The sequence below is a fragment of the Nymphalis io genome, chromosome 17, assembly GCF_905147045.1.
Source record: "Nymphalis io chromosome 17, ilAglIoxx1.1, whole genome shotgun sequence".
Lineage (NCBI taxonomy): Eukaryota > Metazoa > Arthropoda > Insecta > Lepidoptera > Nymphalidae > Nymphalis > Nymphalis io.
The window spans coordinates 11675192-11696377 of NC_065904.1; the positions used below are offsets into that span (position 1 = coordinate 11675192).

Below are 21186 nucleotides of genomic sequence, written 5' to 3' on the forward strand. Positions count from 1 at the left end.
TATACTACATATACTACTTTCCTTTTATAAATGCATACTTATATAAATAATTACACCCAGAGTTAGGACAAACAAACATGGTTCATGTACACAAATGTCTATCCTGGTTGGAAATCGAACCCAAAACCTTTGGCGTGGCAGGCAAGTATCTACCAACCAAAAAAACCGGACCAAGAATAAAATAAAACTTAACTTAACAGGCCAATATTCTAGTTTGATACGAAATTTAAATTTGAGGTTATTTAAGGGTAAAACGGTTAAATATTATTATGTCTCTCAATAAGTGTATTTCAATATAATATTATTATTTACTCTAACAAACAAACAATTACCTAGAAACTCTATCGCTGTAGGTAACAAAATATTACATTATTCATTTATCAATAACAATACACAAATAATTATATGCACATAATCAATCGGGTCAGTTATTGGTAACCCTGATAAGGTCACATCCGTACATATCACGTGTACAACGTGGTACATTAAAATGCAGTATACAGCGGAAAAAAATGTACTTGTTTCTTTTAATTTCAGGATATGTTTAAGGTCGAGCATCTCGACCTTGGCGGTTAAAGACACCTGCATGTGGTGCAAATCTGCAACGTGTAATCAATCCACTCTGGCGTAGCGTGCTGGACTTGCATCAAACCTCCTCAAAAAAGGAGAGGTCCAGCAGTGAGACACATTAATTGCACACAAATATAAAAAAGTAGACGGGAAGATTTTTTCTACCGAAAATTTTGAACCCAGGACCTCAAGATCTACGGTCTTATGTCTAGCTTTCTGAGAAATAACAGGATCTATCTGTTACGTCAACTGAGTCTTCTCCCAACGCCAATGACGTTATAAAACAAAAATATTAGCATTACAATTGACATTGAATACAGTTGGCCCTTATGTAAAAAAAAATGAATTAGTTTCCTTGTAATCGCTTAGCTGATAGTTCGTAGCGTCAAGCAACACACAGTCCATAGTTACATTGTTGCTCTGCCAAATCGAACGTGAGTCGTGTTTTATAATAATATTCTAAACGAATACATTTTAATCTATTTGAAATACAATTCAAATGTATTTTATAATTATGACTTTTTAAACGAACGTTTTGTGCGAATGATAATATGAAGTATGTGGCGCTGCTGTCGCTGATCTTGGCAAATGTGGTGAAAGAACCGACGCCGGTAGTGAAAGTGGGGAGCGGTCTAGTGAGGGGGCGCGTCAGTGATAATGGCAGGATTAATCAGTATTTTGGAATACCGTACGCGACTGTTACCAAGAAGAACAGGTTTCAGGTATATTGTTTTAGTTTCTAACTATATAAAGTTAGATAATCTAAAAAAATCTAGGTGACGTGTATTCCATTTAATTTAATAAAATAATTATCATCAGGAAAATAATAATCACAGATTTTATTTTGAAGATTACATTAAAATTTCCACAAAAGTTCCTTGCCAGTTTATATTTTTATTTCTGAAGGTTACAGTTTTTTTCTTTGACTAGAAATAAGTAAGCTTATAGCAATACAATAAAATTTATAAATATTAGTAAACACTTAAAAAATTTCCTTTTCGTCCATATTTTAGCGATAATTAATGTGTTAAAAAAGTTAAATGGATATTTTTCCTTCCGTCCTTTAACATGACAGACTTTCTGGATAAACTTTCTGTGGTCTTTTTTTAAATTATTTTAATCATTAAAAGAACGAGTTCTTATTTCTTTATCATGTAACGATAGCGAGCTGTAATGATTATTGATTTCATTTTCGGAATGACAAACAAACTATTTGCCTAATTTCTTGCACATACATACCTATTTTAAAATAAGAATTAACTTAATCGATATTAAAAAACGAATTAAGATTCTAAGAGCCAGTATCATAAATAACAGAAATTCCATCATAACATAAATTTTCTTGTACGAGCTAATATTATATTTTCTGTTTTGCAAATATATCATTCGACCTTGTCGATTTGATAAGCGAGGTCTTGTCAGAATATATAATGTACTTTACTATATTATTATATATGTATGTATGTGTTCCAAGTCAACCTATAACTGTTTATCTATTTCCTTTATTATTATTTATTTTTATTTGATTTCCAAACAAATTCAAGACACTCCAATGTACTATCAAATATCCGTTCATTTATATATATTGAACGAAAAAACATCGATATTGTGTGTATATTCTTTGAATTTTGTACTGTACTATATTGTATCAAACACTTATAGTACCTATGTACTTTTTTGGAAAGCCTGTTCAAAATAGTTTCATCAGGAGTTAAAAAATATTCGAATTACTAATCACGTGTAGTAATATTTTTCTTTCATCTGTAGTTTGTAAGCGTACAAGTAAGGAAGATTAAATGAATTCTAGGAAGGTTCCTCGTCTACTATTGTCATCTAAATATTGTTTCAAGACACAGCGCTAACATTTTCTAATAAACATAAGACTATTTAATACAATATATCATACACACTTGTCACGCCTGCCTCTTCTGTTATGTTTTATTTCAAATTAATTCGTATATATAATATACCCAAAGTAATATTAAAAAGCTAAAGTTTGTTCGTTTGAACTCGCTTAGGAACTGACAGTAGATTTGATTTCGCGTTGGATAGCCCAATTATTAATAAAATATATTAATACGATTACATATGAAGTAATATATGTCTCGTATCGTATACCTGTGGTTGGCAAACTACATAACTGACTGATTGGTTTTAGTAACAGTAACTAACATATTACGTATGAAATAAAAAACGTCTATTTGTATACAAATCTAGGATGTCGACTTAAATTTTAAACCTACTACCTTCTTATAACTCTCGTACTGATTTATAGATTTGTAAATTAGAGACAGTATAGCATACCATAATACAAAATAAAAAGTACTAACAGCCATTAAATGTCCACTGCTGTCTTCTCGTATAAAATAAACAATATAATCGAGTTTTGAATTACCGTTCCATGATTTCAGGCTCCATTACCGCCACCAAAATGGGATGGCATCTTCGAAGCTATCAACGAAAATGTCCGATGCCCGCAAAGAATGATCGGCCCAATCATTCTAGATGATGAAGATTGTCTAAAGTTAAACGTCTATACGCCAGCTACAGAAACCTCGAGAAAATCACTCCCTGTAATGGTATTCATTCATGGTGGATGCTTCTTAGAGGGAACTGGTTCAGCATTTCTTTATGGTCCAGACTTCATTGTCGAACAAGATGTTATATTTGTCGGTATTAACTACAGACTGAATGTAGAAGGATTCCTCTGTCTAGGCATAAAAGAAGCACCTGGAAACGCTGGGCTAAAAGACCAAATTGCGGCCTTGAGGTGGATCAAAAAAAATATTGCTGCATTTGGAGGTGATCCTAACAATGTGACATTGTTCGGTGAGAGTGCTGGATCTGTGTCGGCTTCTTACCTCATATTATCACCGGCAGCAAAAGGATTATTTCACAGAGCGATATTACAGAGTGGTGCAACAATATCTCCGTGGGCAATCCAACATGACCCTATTAAAACAGCCAGAACTATAGCTCAAGAATTTGGCTACTCAGGAAGCAATCCTTACGAAATTTACAAAGTTTTATCAACAAAGTCAATTAACGAATTAATATCTGCTATTAAATATTCCAAGCGAAAAATGCTTATAACATCTGAAACTTTATTCGTACCTTGTGTTGAAAAGGACATACCAGGCATAGAGTCTGTTGTTACAAAATATCCAAGCGAATTATTAAAAGCTGGTAACTATACAAAAATTCCTATCATAATTGGTTTCAACGACAATGAAGGCATATATTTTGTTGGCAAGACGCACGGGACCAGCATAAAAAACGTTACCGAAGAAGTGAACTTAGATGATATCTTCCATAAAGACTTAATATTCCCATCTGAAGTAACTAAAAATGACACATTTAGAGCTGTTCGAGACCGATACTTTCCAACGGAAAACGATGACTCAATAATGAACTTAGTTGATTTAATATCTGATGTTCACATAAAATATCCGACAGCTCTAGAATCTACGTTGTACGCCAAGACAACAGATCAGCCAATTTATTACTACCTCTTTAAGTATAATGGATTTATTAATATGCCAAAGATTATATCTGGTTTTATGTTTAAGCCAGGGGCGTCTCACGCCGATGAACTTCTGTATTTGTTCAAACCTCACTCTTTTCCATTGCCGACTCGATTATTTGAAATGGAAATGATAAAACGGATGGTGACGCTTTGGACTAACTTTGCTAAATATAGGTAAGTTTATTTAAATTTGATTTTTAGTTCCAATAATATTCCTTTTAACTTTAATTACGGGGATATTGAATTACTTTTGCTACGATGAATTTGAATTTTAAAACGATGCTTTTATCATTAAATCACAATCTAGAAATGAAAAATACAAAAATCCCTTAAAACAGTCACCGTTTATCGTTTCTTAAATAATCCATCCTCCACACAGGTTTTGTCCGTGCCTTAATTTTTTTAAACCATGTTTTTATATTACCGTTTAAAAGTGTAATTACATTTGTTGTTTTTTAACCTTTTTGAATTAATTTAGCGTGTAACGATAGGCCGGCATATAGGCTACCTATAAAAGCCCCGTAAAAATACTAGAAATAAAAAAATATAAATTAGTTTTACTTGATGGTAGGGAGGGTTTTGTGCAATCCCGTCTGGGTAGGTTAGCAACCCACTCATTGCATATTCTTCCGCCAAACAACAGTACTTAGTATTGTTGTGTTCTAGTTTGAAGCGTGAGTGAGCCAGTGAAAAGGTACAAGTGACATAACATCTTAGTTCCCAAGGTTGGTGGCGCATTGTCGATGTAAGAAACTATTAATATTTTTTATTTGCCTCAAAATCTACGGGCGATGGTGACCACATACCATCAGATGGCCCATTTGCACGTTCATCAATCTATTTTGTATAAAAAAATAATAATAAATTGCGTCGTAATATTTAAAAATTACTGTTAGAGTCAGCTCTCATTATACTGGTATGTCTAATCACAAACACGTTTGACCAGGTTGACGTGGAATTTAGTAGAATACGTACAATTATAATGGAAACACCAAGGCCACTTATATTAATTAATCGGATGTATAGGTATAAACGAGTCATAAGCTACCGATCGATACGACCAAAGCATTACATTTTTTAAGACATTCAGATAGGTTAAACGTGCGAAATGTAACTGCTATTTAGTGCCCGCAAGAGAGGCGTTGCCTAGTGCGGGGCCACTGGATATTTTGTGATATTCTTAATACATTGTGTTAATAAATAAATCATAAGCTATATACAAAGTAATCAAAGAACTACAATTGCATAACTTACAAATAATAAATAAGTGGATATTGAATAGTATAGTATTTAAATCATTAATAATTGTTATTTATCTTAAAATCGTAATAAATACACTAGTAGAAGTAAAAAACTTTATTATTTGTTAATTTTTAAAATATTTAATATAATAAGCTTATGAGATCATTTAAATTTAATTAAAACAAAATATCATATATTGTTGATGACAGTCGTTCAGTTCCCTTTTTTAATAAAAGCGTGGGAAAACTATTTTTTTAACTTTATACCAAACAATACCAATGACGTTCTGAAACCTATTTATTTATTTTTATGAAATCAAATACAATATAAAAATATTATTAAATAATTATTAAATATATTAAGTGAAGTACATAAATAAGTATTTCTACCAATAGCAACCATGATATCTTATAACCAGTGTTAGACTATTTAATTGCAGCCGATTAACGTACATTTAATATACTCTCGAAGAGTGGGTGTTATGTTTAACTAGTAATCTGTGGTCTCCGTGTCATCATGGACATTTTCAAAGATTAGAACCAATTTCTCGCCTAGCTATATTATTAAAAAAAAACTTCAAAGTCTACCTATGTTTTCAATTTAAAATATTATTCAATAACCACCACGATGCACGCTTTACAATATATATTAATAATCTTCAGGAAAATATACAAAGTTATATGACGCTGTTTCAGGCTATCCTTAAAGTGAAAATAGCTTGCCCTTGCTTGGTATTACATAAGTAGACGTCATACGCATTACTTACATATCTCTTTCAAGACTTATTGAAAAAATGGTCAAAAAATTGGTATACAATATTATTTACTTGCACTCACAACTCTCTCTTTCTCACATACACACTATTGTAAAACTAAAATATAAATAATACCATCGTAATATACTGTCAAATGTGTTTTATCAATTATAGGACCATACGACATTTAACATTATAAGGCAACGATGCGCATTGATTATGCCTCGCAGCAAAGCTAACGTTACAATCGAACGAAAATTTAAACAGCTCTTCGTGAAAAATAAATATTCGTCGCGAAAAATCCAAATTAGTATGCCACTCACGTCCGTGTTATTATATTGACAAATTTATTTACGCCCGTAGCGTTGGATGGGATGAATGCAAAATTAATTTGTGTATGAAATCACGAAATGTGGTCGCTCGGCCATAGTTATGCGCGGTTTAGAAATGTTCTATTTTCAAAAGAGGGAACAGATAAAATAGTCTACAATGGACACGTTTCGTTCAGAAAACGTAAATCACGTAACTGTGAAAATGTGACATTATTTTATTTTTAGCCGACTTCAATAAAGGAGAGGGTTACCAATTCATCTGTTTTTTATGTATAGATGTATCAACGCTTATTGTTATTTGATTATATTTATGGTCTTTATTGCAAAGTAAATAGTATTCGCAATAACGCATTTCCCCACGTCCCACGCCAAATTATCTGGTGGGCTTTAAAGATGAAAAACGTGCCACAAATCTATATTGACATTATCCGAGACATGTACCATAATTCGGAATCAATAGTAAGGGCCGCCGTTGGCGACACACGCCCTTCCCCGATCACAGTTGGTGTCCACCAAGGCTCGACCCTGAGTCCTTTTCTGTTCAGTGTAGTGCTTGACGTTGTCACAGCGAAAGCCCATGAGCCGTCTCCCTGGCTCATGATGTATGCTGATGACATTGCACTGGTAGATGAGGGCAAGCAGGTATTGGAGCAAAAGGTGAACCAGTGGAAGGGTGTGCTAGCAAGGGGCGGTCTGATGCCAAATGCTGCGAAGACCGAGTATATGGCCTGTGGCATTACGGACCCCGAACCCATAAAGATAGGCGGAGAATCCGCTATCAAGACGGAAAAGTTTAAATACCTTGGGCCCGTACTGCACGAGTCTGGTACGATTGACCACGACGTCAGAGCTCGAATAAACGCAGCTTGGGCCAAATGGCGGGAAGTCGCCGGGGTTATCTGCGATCGCAGGATACCGGTGAAATTAAAGGGCCTTGTGTACAAGTGCATCATCCGACCAGTCTTATTGTACGTACGATGTAGCAGATAAGTTGCTGGAAAGCCTTCTGCATTGGTTTGGCCACATTAGCCGCAGACCACCAGACTATGTCAGGAACCGATGCCTGAACTTTGTTGTCGAAGGCCCTAGATCCCGCGGCAGGCCCACGAAGCGCTGGCTCGATGTTGTGAGGGACGATATGAGAGAGCACGATCTCACTAAGGAGGACGCTTTAGATCGGGCAAAGTGCAGGCATAGATGCAGGAAAGCGGACCCTGGCATTACTAGGCCGGGAAAACGCTAGGCAGAAGAAGAAGATGGTAGAGTAAATAGTATTCGTATATTTAAAGAGACCATCCAAGGCTAGGTATAACTAGCATGTCATGTATTTGCTCAAACGACTGTGTCTCATTTTAATAAAAAAATTATAAATAATTTAAATTTGTAAAATACAATTAGTACAATTACTGCAAAGAATCTGATTCCAAATTAAGCTTGTACAGAGCTTGTACTATGGAAACCAGACAACTGATATACTACATATACTATTTTTCTTTTGTAAATACATACTTATATAGATAATTACACCCAGACAGAAACAGGACAAACAGACATGTTCATGCACACAAATATCAGTCCTGGGTGGGAAACGAACCCACAACCTTCGGCGTGAAAGGCAAGCATCCAGCCACGCCAACCGGCTCGTCGAAATTTTTAAATGTTGAATTCAATATTTAATTATATTACGAATTATTATTTACAAATGCATAAGCGTAACGGCGGAAATGTACATTTTCTTCATACATAGTAAAAAACGACTGCAATAAATTAAAATAATAAACTTAAATTAAAAAAAAAATGTTATTATCATAATATTATTTAACCTTGTGAAAAATCTTCTTAAGAACAATATATTAAATTGTTATCATTTGAACAATTAAAACACATAATGAAAAAGGTACCTACCACCTTTTTTTGTGTCTTCAATTAAAGAATATTAAAAATAAAGGAAAACTTAATTCTTCTTAACAATGGTCACAAATAATATTATATATGTAGTTCTTGTGTATATATGTTATTATTATATATATATATATATATATAATAATAAATATATATATATATATATATATATATATATATATATATATATATATATATATATATAATAATAATAACATATATACACAAGAACTACAGAATAACACTAAGAAAGTAAGAAGTAAACTAAGAATTATTGAAAATTAGACGCTTACGTGATCGTGATAAAGGGGGTGAAAGTTTATACGAAAATCCTTCATTTTTGAACAAAGAGTTATGGAAATTGGTTTGTACTAATATAATTCTGAATTAATGACGCAAACAAACCGCGGTTGGAACGCTGATGTTTTGTATTTAGTGTAAAATGTTTAAACATGAAAATTAATTCGAATTTCAAATGACAAATCAAAATAAGGCTACTGTTCTTTCTGTACCTACCTACAAAACAAATGACGACATAGAAGGATTCGAAAATCTTAACGAATCATCAGATGACATTATTATAAGGTGGCATAGTGCCTTGGCCGCATGAATGATTGTTATGTGACGAATTTATATTTATAATTCATCTCGTGCGCAAGGTCATCAAATATTGTGTGGATATGCATGTTTAGGTACTTACTGTTTGGAGATATCCGACCTTACAAAAAAGGAGTCATTAGCCAAATAGTAAGACTATTACATGATACAACTTCTTAAAATTAATAAATTTAATTCTTTCTAGTGATCCCACACCGAAGATCACGAGCCTCCTTCCAGTACGCTGGCGACCGAGTCGAGCATCAAACCCCATCGCTCTCATCATTGACAGACGGCTCACCACTGCACCCATGTGGGATGAGAACACCATGAGCTTTTGGAACAATATGTATACTAAATATAGGAGGAAGAATTACGGGTTTAATAATAATAGTCTCAATGATATATTTTAATAAAGATATCGATTATATACCAACTATATTCTAGTGTTCATTCTACCTTATTTTTTACTTTTATATACATGGAATATCTGCACATGGAAGATATTTGAGTGAAACTCATCGAGAGCCTTTACCAACGCGATAGAACCCAAATTAATAATTGTTAGAATTTTTGTATGTTTGTGCGTTTGTGCACGCTAATCTTAGAAACGGCTTAACTGATTTGAGTGCGGTTTTCACTAATGTATTATGGTAAACTTAAAATGTAGTTTTTTTTATTTCAATCGGTTTATAAATTAAAAAAAATCTAATGTAAGTTGAGCTCAGATCTATATATTCAATCATATTAAATAGGGTTCAGCTTATGCTGGAAATCCGCGGTTAAACGCGTTATTTGTTCCAAAATAATGCATTATTTGTGAAGTCGTTTTATTTTCGTTTAAAATTAGGACATAGTTAAGCAGTTGAAACCAATTATTGGTTTAAAAATTAAGCAAAACGTACTAATCCGATCTCATTGCTTTTGTCTCTCGCAAACAGGATTGCTTTCAATTCGAACACTGATTGCGAGCTTTTGAAACACAATTACTCGATAATGTTAATCTAATATATACTAGAGGGCTCAAAGTGTAACGAATAAATTGTGAATTTTGATTTTAATGTGTAATTAAGAATTTGATGAAAACATATATGCATTTGATAAAGTATTTTCGTGTACATATTTTTGTGTATGTTGTACGAATGTGTATATGTACCTACATGTCGCAGATTCAAATGAATTGCCATATAAATGGCCGCCATTGTCGTCCAATAAGTTGATGTTATTAAATCTGTCAGGGCGCACGTCCGGCGCTGGCGCTGTCCTGAGAGCAAGAGAACAAGAGACCAAGGGGTCGCTCGACAAACTATCACACGCGCTACTGACAGATACACCATTATATTTTATATTTCCATCAGTCGGTTGCATAATATCCGTCTTATATTTTTACAACTTGATGTCTGACAACCGACCAACCTATATGACATACATCACGTTGTGTAGTGTTGCTATTCTGATAAGTGACGTCGTATACCCGCTTAAATTTATTATCTCTGACATATATATTATACATGTAAACAATTTAACTAAATTTATGTTTTAACTTTTTCAAAACTGCTCCTTGCAGCTTTATCTCATGGCCTTTACCCGAAAGTTGCCTGGAAGGTCATTTGCTTAGCGGTGAGACCGCTTTTAGTACAAGCAATAATTTATATTTCTAATTATATATTAATTTTTTTTGTAAGATAAAGCCAGTTCCATTTTATTTAATTAGGGAAATCAGAGATTCAGTTTTGTGTTTGAGATTCACGTTTGATTAAAAAATGAAGAACAAAATAATTCATAGTAAACTTGCAGTTTGAGCAAACAAAGGCGGCCTTATTGCTTTAAGCAAACTCTTGTCGTTGTCGATATGAGTTTTAATATGAATGGATGGATTAATATCAATATTTGTATGAACGTTATCGTAGTCATTAACTAGATGTCCTGCGCGGCTACACTTAAAACGACAGATGAAACAAGGCGTTGACTGAAGGGCGTTAAAAAACAAAATCCGTGGGCCGATCCGGGTTAAGCTTATCACAAGACCGTGCGGAAACAAGAGGAGGATTATACTTAGTGGATAAAGTCTGGCTAGGATAACGATGATGATGGTGACGTAGGGTTTTGTGCTACCTTTGTAGGTTATCGAAGCAAGCAAAGCATCCAAGCGTCTCAATCACCGCAAAATTTGAGGTGTATTTAGCATCCGACCGAACATCAATATTGCAAGGCGAAGCCAAAGCTGTTTAATCGGCTATCATCACAAGGTTCGGCCAAAACCTAAGCCAAAGGTTTCTTCAAGAATGTTTCTGCCAAAATTAAACATTTTTTTTTAGTTTAGGATGACTGTACCAGCATTATAGTGATCAAATATTATAAACCATTTTAAAATACATTATTTTATATAATATTTATTTACTTAAAAGTGATTTAATAATCACATTAAATTTCTATTTTTCTGTTAAATTGGACTAACAAATAAACTCTCTGAAACTTCTGTCAATTAAACACATAGTTTGGGGAAAATGAGAAAGTTAAAAATAAAAGTAATAATTACAAAACAACATAAATAATACTGTTTTACTAATACAAATAATACAAGCTACAGTCGTTTGATAAATGTATCCTTTAAATGGCATAACGTCGTTTGTGCGACATTGAATTAATTAAATTCCATTAATACACAAATAACAATAGTTAATACATAATAAAATGGTCTTATATATTATTATTTTTTGTAATTGACATATATTTTAAAGTTAATTGTTAAAATCAGATTAAATAATTAATCATAATTTCACGACGAGAACATCAGTAAATTTACATTAACAAAAATATAGTTGTTTCTATCCACGAAATAGTGCTGAATATTATATATTATTATAACAATTCTTTGATATGTCAAAAGGCAATTCGTTCAAAATAAAGTCCCGATAAGCAGGAAGTTAAAAAAGTAAAAAGCGACACAAAGTAACAAGTTGGCCGCTGACGGCTGTTTGTCTGTCAACTGCGCTTATAGCAAAAACTTGGACGCCTCGAGCGTTTGAACTTACGAAATAAAACATTTGAACTAAAAACGACTGAAATAAGGAAAAGTGTAACTGTAATTGCGCCTTTGCAGTTAACAAAGCATTTATTATTATTTAAGCTTAATTAAGCTGTGGATTTAAAGTTTTTATTTTAATATATAAGTAGAATAAATCATAATTAACTTGTATTATATATATAACGTAGCACTCGTAATATTATATCATACGCTTCTATATATATAAAACATCTAAAATCAGTACAGGCTTCAAGTGGGCACAAATAGAGTAAAATCTCTTTGTTTACACAATTAGATAGCCAAAGATAATTAAACAACCCTCAACGGCATTATACAAACAGCGAACAACGTAAGGGTAGTTATGACATCAGCACTTTCAGCTGTTCATCGTCAGCGACTCCGCAAATTACTGACTGACAACTTTATAACTAACTACAGTGGAGTTATTGTGTAAAAATAATCTCGAAACTCAGATCAGAGTACGATCGCTAAATGTTAAAAAGTAATATCAGTCAATGACTATTATATTATAACATTTAAAGTATACACACATTAAAATATTACGGAACACCGTAAGTCGTTTTGAAACATTTCACGAAGGAGGTAACAAAGTAAGCTCATGCAGAATAGCACTGTAGACTACCTACAATTCATGTACTGTTTAACTAATAATAATGTCCCCCAAACCGATTTCGGCCACGGCGGCCAATCTCAAGAGAGATTAGCCAACTACCGTAACAGCCTGTGAATGTCCCACTGCTGGACTAAAGGCCTCCTCTCCTCTTTTTGAGGAGAAGGTTTGGAGCTTATTCCACCACGCTGCTCCAATGCGGGTTGGTAGAATACACATGTGACAATTTTTTTTTTCAGTGAAATTATACACATGCAGGTTTCCTCACAATGTTTTCCTTCACCGTAAAGCACGAGATGAATTATAATCACAAATTAAGCACATGAAAAAACAGTGATGCCTGCCCGGGCTTGAACCCACGATCATCGGTTAAGATTTACGCGTCTTACCACTGGGCTATCTCGGCTTTTAGCCAACTACGCAGGATATATTATAGTGCACAAGTGTGTGTGCAAACACAGGTGCACTCTCTATTCCCTAACTATCATAATCCGACGGGACGGCAATCCGACTTAACTGGAAAGAGTTCAGGCGCAGGACCAACGGCTTTCCGTGCTTTCCGAGGCACGGGAGTGAACATACCTCCAACTTCCAGACTCCGGGCTGCTACCGAGAATTTTCTGACAGAAAAACCCAATAACTTTTTATTGGCCCGACCTGTAAATTGAACCTACGACCTCCGGGTCTGCGGCCTTACATCAAGCCACTAGACCAACGAGGCAGTTAACTATAATATACACAAACGTTTAGTGTCGAGATAACATATTTTGTCAAATCAATTTATCAATAAATAACTTCTATTTATTATTCGTATACCAAACATTGATAACCCTGAATAGTGATCAATTACACAATGCCGTCTTTTTCTTTTAAATGTCAAATTACTGATTACAGAAAGAGAAAAAGCGTAAGTGTAGAACAAACAAGCGCATTTGATTGTGGTCGGTATGGCCATTAAGATTTTTAAATAGGTTACTCAGCCTAGCAAAATCTCATTGGAGTTTTGCCGACAGTCATTTTATTAATTTATACGTATTATAAATAAAACAAATACAAAGAAAACTAAGTATAAAAGAAATCCTTTACACTTGAGAGATTTCTCTCAGCACACCCAAAAAGGAATTTAAACAGATAAATTATTTTCAATTAGTTGAATACCGAACAACGACAGAGTTTATTGCATTGTTCTAAGAAACGTTTGCATCATTTTAATGTTCCTATAATAATAAAAGTATATTTCTGTAAGAACTTTATCATGGCGAAATTTAGATTTAGATTCCTTGCAATTCGCCTGCACGTGTATAACATGTGCTCAGAGTAACTTATCATTCTGATCATAATTACTTAAATACTATCAGTTACCGATAGTTGACTTAAAAATTAAACAAATCGCGCACATATCCCTAACGTCCTTCGAAAGGGAGCTCCCCCAATTTTTAAGATGAATCCCAATGTCACTAGCAGCGCTAAGGATCACTGTTAAATATAACAGAACATTTTAGATTTAGAGTATTAATTATTATTTTAAAGCCAAAGACCAATACAATATGCAATCAAGGCTCTGAACATCACTATATATATATATATGTGTGTTACATTAAAATATGTATATAAGTCATTTCCTTATTAGGGTCCGTTCACACAGACCGGCTCGGAGAGGAGAGCAGATTTTTATCACGTTGGAAACAGTGTTTTGAGTGATTGTAGTAAAGTTTATTTTTGCATTTGCACCTTTTTTGTCATTAAAAATGCCTGAACGCGCTTCGTGTGAAGTAATAAAAGGAGCCGACCGGCTCCGCTTGCGTGCTCTTTCTCGCTCGCACCCGCTTTCAGATCTCTTCCAGCCGGTCGATGTGAAATAGTTGGCGGCTCCGCTCCGGCCAATTCCAAGCGTATACGACCCGGTCTGTGTGAAAAGAAAAAAGCAGGCCGATGCTCTCCGAGCCGGTCTGTGTGAACGGACCCTTAGATGACAAATAAAAGTTGAACAGTTGAAAGATAGGAATTTCAGCAAAGAAGTTTTCTTGTTTTGTACTTTTCGGAACACGATTATTTCCGCCATCGGGTTTATTTTTTAAGCTTATTATTTTATAATACATAATAAGAAATACTTTGCGTAATCTATTCTATGGAGGAGGGTACTGGCTGACTTAATATAGATTATTTATGAGCAATATTTAACTTTGTATTTTTCTAGTCGCAAGGCAGTTGACATCACTATAGTTAATAGAACACTGGATCTTAAACGATCACATTTAAGTGTTTGTTACCTACACATTTCTAATCAATTCTAAGCAGTATTTATTGTTACAAGATTTGCACTTGAATTAAGCGCAACGTCAAGACATTTTAATTTCGAGTGAAATACAACGATCGCTTCAAGCAACGCAATTCCTTATAAAAGCAATTAATCCCGGAAAATGCAAGTCTGCCCCGGACGCCCCAGGACCGGCCCGGGTACACGGGCTGTTAATCCGCGTAATAAAGAAAAATACCGGAAAGCGTCGACTAATTGTTATAAACTGAGCAAACATGCAAATTGGAGGCGGACTTCCTCGGCCTTTTAATTCAAAAGTTATTTCATTTTGTTGCATCCTGAAATTGTGGTAATTTTAGCGTATCTTGAAAAGTTTCTATTAAAATGTCCACATTTAATTTTACTTAAAATTAATGCAACAGCAATATGTCATTTACCAACTAGACAGTTCTGCTCAAAGCCAAAAATCAGTAATGATTTCATCCTGACTAATTTCGATCACGGCGGCTATTCTCAAAGAAAATAACAACTCAACTCAAGTCAACTATGTAGAACATATTATAGTGCACAAGTGTGTACGCAAATACAAGTGCGTTCTCTACTCCCATAAACCGATGCGAATAAAACACATGAAAACTGACAAACTGGTGCACAGATTTGTTTGTTTGTTTATTTTATTTATGAAATTATTACATGTTCAAAGACGTTAATGATATTTATAATAAAATTATGTTCATCATTGAAATATGAAGCAATTATCCCAAACAGGATATCCCTGGTACAAGTAATATTTAGATACATTTAAGCCGTTGTCAGCGTGAACAGTACACAAGCATAATATTCTTGTCTGGGGAAGGCAAATTTAAATTACTTTTGCACGCAACCGATTCCACCCCTTTTCGTACTTTTGAGTAATGGAAGTACAAACATTGCAAGTCCGCTGAATAGATAGCAGTGAAAATTTCATTAAAATCACTTTGATTGGCTAATTAATTTTAAATAATAATAAAGTGAAACGTGATCTGACGAGGATCTTCTGTTTTTTCATTTATCATTTTTAATTTTTTTTCATTCATATATTTTTAACATCATTCATTTGACTATGTGTAAAGTTAATGCTATATTTATTCAAGTAATGGGGTGTACACAAGAGCTTTGCTTAATCGGTCTTCGGGGGACAATGGCGTTCTAACTTCGTATCTTCAACGCGATAGATGACGAACTTTTTTTACAAGAAAATAAAGAAATGCTTTTAGTATGGTACATAATTTGAAGAAATAAAGGATTTTCTTCGTGTGTCCAACTTATGGACTACAAATTACCATGAAAAATATTTAATTTCAAGAATAAAATTTCGGAAATCGTGAGACAATCAAGCAGCGTCTAAAATAATGGCCGAACTGAACGGTTTATTCAATAAATCCTTGTTAAGTTTATGTACACATTAAAATTTTTGGTATATATTTCATATTGTATAAAACAATAGTAAAATTAATGTGTGAACAACTATACAATATAAATCTGTTTTTGTATAATAACTTCAGTACCTAACACAGTTTTGACATTTTGAAGGTCACGACAATACATTTAAGTATTTAATCGTCGACGTTATTCATATGTGATTAAAAATAAATCTCATAATAGCCTAAGATTGTATTATCATTATATTAATATTCGTGAATTTTTAAATTCACGAAGTATTCATGATACTTCGTGAATTTAAAAAAGAAAAAAAAAATTACAAAACATATGAGATGAAAAAAACCTTTACACCTTGATATAATGTAACGAAAACGAGACGGTTGGCCAATGCGACATATTTCTAAGGCACTCACTACTCACTAAGTTATTTAACCAATAAACTGTTTACCTAGATACGTGTTTACTCGTGCCTAGGGTTGCCAGACTAAAATAAAGAAACTGGACGTGGTTTCCTTATATTTACTTTAATCTTGTAACATGATTAAAAAGTGGTTATTAGAGCCTACTTGCAGTGGCGAACTGCCACTACTTGAATAGGGTAATAAAAATAAAACAATTTTAACACTTATTTATCAAACTAGAATATATTTAATAAATAAATACAGAATAATTTTGCTTAGATATTACTTATATCAGCTCGAACGTTTTGCCCCAAAAGTGAGAAATATATATTCTATTTATAAAATAAATCTGTAGTCATCAAAATCATTGTTACAAAATAAACGAAAAAATATTTTAACATTATATTAATATATATATATATAATATCTGTAATTTTATGATAAATGTATGATATTATTTAATTAAGTTGAAAATGATATATTTATACCTGTTATTAATTCAATAAATGGATATAAATAAATTAAAAAAATATGTTTTTCAAGCTGGACATAAATGTTATAATAAAAAACTTCCTTTCGCTAAAAATCTAATCTACTATAATAACAGTTCGATTTCATGGATGTCACGTTTCTCAATAGATTTCTGTAGAGCACTTACCGATCACGGACATTGGCCGTGACAGCCTTTCATTGTTTAAGAGAAAGTATGCAAGTTGTTACAGCAAGCAGAGTTATTTTACTTAAGTTATTTGAAATAATCAGTATTATAAGGGTTATTAAAGCTTAATGCCAACCTGAGGTTCACCAAAATATGGTTTCCCTTTTTGTAATGTTATTTAAAGCATTTTTTTTAATTTAAATAATCGTGTTGGTGATTCTTATTAAATAAATAAACAGTGTCATATAACGCTGTATGCGATTGATTTACAATTACACTTTAATATTAGATAAAGCACAACTCATAACTTGATTATGTCTAACTAAATCCGAACGCCTGGCTACTCTACACGTGGCACTGGTTCACACAGAGGACAGAATTAATTACTAGATAATAAAACAAAACAAAGTCCTATGTCATATATTACATTTGAATTGTGACCGCGATCATTTTCACAATTGGTAAGATTTTCATGCTGCGAAATAGAAGATCTTCTATGATTTTTTTTAAATAAATCAAAGATAAACGGGCGAGCACCATTGAATTTTCATGTGTTATTGAACTACTGAATTTTTAACGCTACATAAACTATAATTAGATTTTCTAATTCATCTAGCGCTCGCTTATGAAGGAAAACATGGCGAGGAAATCTGAATCTGTCCTAAAAAATCTGCGTTGGAGCAGCGTTGTGAAATGAGCATCAAATCTTGTCCTCGAAAGGAGAAGAGGCCTTATGTGGGGCTGTTACTATATTTCTTTTTAATAATATAATTTATTTTTATTGTTTCCATTTTATAACTTTTTGTTAAATTAAAACATAATTCTAAGGTTTGAAACAAAACTACTACCTTTTTTAAAGCAGTAATAAACAACTAAGAAACGATTCTTAAAATTTAAAAAACTAAGACGTATATATGTTCTAGTAATTTCGAATATAAAATATATTATAATTATAATATATTATAATTATAATATATTATAATTATAATATATTATAATAATAACTTGAAAACGAAATATATATTTGTTTCTTTTAATAAAAGGGATCTATTATATTTATAAATAACAAATTCTTATCTATCGCGATGTTTGAACATCAAATGACTTTTTTTCCAGTCTATTACAATCTTGCGAAAGCTTACTTCACAAGATCTTAACGACTTTCGCTGTTTGTGTAAGACTATCAAATACACAGGCCGCCAGTATGTTCAGACCAAGTGCGCACTACTAATGGATATCAGCTACTGACGTATTACAAAACTAGTTGCTCCAAGTATTTGCAAGTTTTTTTTAATTAATATCTTTGGTTTGATTTGTGTCTCATTGGTGTGGAGTCTTTAGTGGTGTTACCAGTATTATTTTTCAAAACGAATTTTGACAGTTGCCTTTTTTACTTGTTTTTTTTTAATTATTTGAATGTGTTTTTTTTTGTTGTCATTTTTCCTAAATTTAAATTAAATATATGATTGATGTTTCGCAAGTAAAAGAGTAAGTGATACAAGTTTACATGTATGCTTAACTATTAACTTATTATTACTAGTTATTAAATAACTACTTATTACTATAAAAACAGAAAAAAAATTTAAATATATTAATTCTCTCTTAATCGTACGTGCACCGAAGTCAAAAATATAATTGAAAGTAAATATAATGAACATAAAACGCTTTTATATTTTAATACTTTTTTTATATTAAATACTATAAAAAACATGTACAAAATATATCATGAATATCAAAATTAAACTTTGGAAAACGTTAGCAACATTGTCATTACTCGTAGAATTATCTTCTAGTATTTTCACACCAGTATTAGATATAAGTCAAGGCAAACTACGAGGATTGCGGGGCAACGGCCAGAACAGGTATTTGAGTATACCTTACGCGACCAGCGAAAGATTCCAGGTTAGAACTGCCAACTTTAATAAGCGTTGAACTGTTAGCATATTAAAAAATTTCGCAGTCATTGCGGAAACCGTTTGATACTTAAGTGTTCAGAGAGTGTGTTGCAAGGCAGTAACTCCAACATGTATTAAACTTGACGCTATCATATTGTTGTTGTACTTTAATCTGTAAAATTTAAAGTACATTTAAATATATTTTCAGCTACCCAAACCGCCACCGAAATGGAAAGGAATACTGAATGCTATAAATCCATTCGTAAGATGTCCCCAAAAAATGTTTTTCTTTACGAGCGGCTCCGAGGATTGTCTTTACCTAGACGTGTTCGTCCCCGAATGGGCGAAGAAATCTGATAAGTTACCTGTACTGGTTTTCGTACACGGTGGAGCTTACTTCAAGGGAAGCAAGGAATTATATGATCCAGAATTTCTAGTTACTAAGGGTGCGATTGTAGTAAATATCAACTACAGATTAGGGGTATTAGGGTTCTTATGTCTCAATGGTATATCAAATCTAGGCTTAAGAGACCAGGTAGCGGCTTTAAAATGGATACAACAAAATATAGCTTCGTTTGGTGGAGACCCAGATAATGTCACTCTTTCTGGACAAAGTGCTGGTGCTAGTTCTGCTTCTTTACATTTGCTTTCCGAATTAAGTAAAGGCCTATTTCATAAAGCAATACTAATGAGTGGCAACGCGTTTTCGACGTGGGCTTTCAACTTAGAACCTTTTAAAGTTGCGTTACAGGATGCTAGAAAAATATCTCCAGCGAATACCGAAGAGGATGTATACGACATATTTGCTGACATCACCGTGCCCACACTTATGGACGCCACTTACGATACCTCAGTAAATCCACGATACTTCAAATACTCACCGTGTGTAGATAACAATTTCGCAGACCCGTTTTTCAATAGCACTCCATATGACATCATGAAATCTGGAAAGTTTAATAAAGTTCCTCTAATCGTGGGATATACGGACACGGAAGGTGGTTTCTTTTATAGGTTATTGAGTAATAAATTAGTAGAGGATTTAAATGAAAACTTCGTTGAAAGATTACCTTGTGTATTTTCCTGGTGTTCAGAGAAAGAAAGAAGAAAAATTGGGAAAACGTTGCGAAATCATTACTTCGGACACGGATCTATTACTTATAAAACATCTGTGAGAGGTTTGATTCAATACTACTCAGATTGGATTGCGTATGGCTCTATAAACGCATTTTCGAAAATAATAACTGAATTCTCCGATCAGTCCGTCTACAATTATCAGTTTTCTTACGATGGTAGCAGAGACTTCGGTAAAATAATTTCAGGGGCTGACTTTGATGGCACGACGCATGCTGGTGAATTGTTTTATATATTTAAACCCTTGGGAATATCGCTATTCATGCCGGACAATGACAGAATAATGATTGATAGATTTACAACATTAATACTGAATTTTATGAAACTCGGGTACGTAAAAAAACGTATAAACATTTAATTTACTTTTAAAACAAACTACCTAACATAAAAAAAATTTCATTTCAGAAACCCAACGCCAAAGAAAACAAAATTATTGCCTGTGGAATGGCCAACGGCTACAAAAAATAAATCGAATATTTTAGTCCTCGACAAATACATATCTGTGATCGCCCAACCCCGAGAGGAGCAGAGCGGGAGATTTTTCTTAAAGATGCTTTGCACTTACGGTATGCAAGGATACGTGCCGTGTGTGAGCGCTGAAATGTGTCAACATGGTTAATGTACATAGACTTAAGATTTAGAAAAGTATTATATTTATTATTAAATCAATATCTCTGTTATTGACTTCGTATCCATTTTCATTTACTTAACAAACAATCACTCTCGGGTAGTTTTTAATTATTAATATATTTTTGTTTGAATATAAGTTAGTTTCGTATTGATTGATGCCTCTATTTTATTATTTTACAAAGCAAACACAAGCAAAGCTTCTATGAATAT

General features: G+C 33.2%; 2 protein-coding genes across 2 annotated transcripts in view; both read left to right on the plus strand.

Moving 5' to 3' along the window:
* The window catches only part of LOC126775160 (translin-associated factor X-interacting protein 1-like), a 425426-nt gene that overhangs the window by 342000 nt on the left and 62240 nt on the right, over positions 1–21186 (plus strand). The gene's annotated exons all lie outside the window — the stretch shown is intronic.
* LOC126774751 (uncharacterized) lies at positions 956–20965 on the plus strand. Its single transcript, XM_050496286.1, has 6 exons — positions 956–1292; positions 2982–4270; positions 9129–9302; positions 19114–19222; positions 19424–20676; positions 20752–20965. The coding sequence occupies exons 1-6, from the start codon at positions 1122–1124 to the stop codon at positions 20963–20965; spliced, it is 3210 nt and encodes a 1069-aa protein (XP_050352243.1). The 5' UTR covers positions 956–1121.

Coding starts and splice junctions, on each gene's coding strand:
- LOC126774751 (XM_050496286.1), top strand. CDS start 1,122: ATGAAGTATGTGGCGCTGCTGTCGCTGATCTTGGCAAATGTGGTGAAA. Junction 4,271..9,128: donor ACTAACTTTGCTAAATATAG/GTAAGTTTATTT, acceptor AATTCTTTCTAG/TGATCCCACACCGAAGATCA. Junction 19,223..19,423: donor CGACCAGCGAAAGATTCCAG/GTTAGAACTGCC, acceptor ATATATTTTCAG/CTACCCAAACCGCCACCGAA.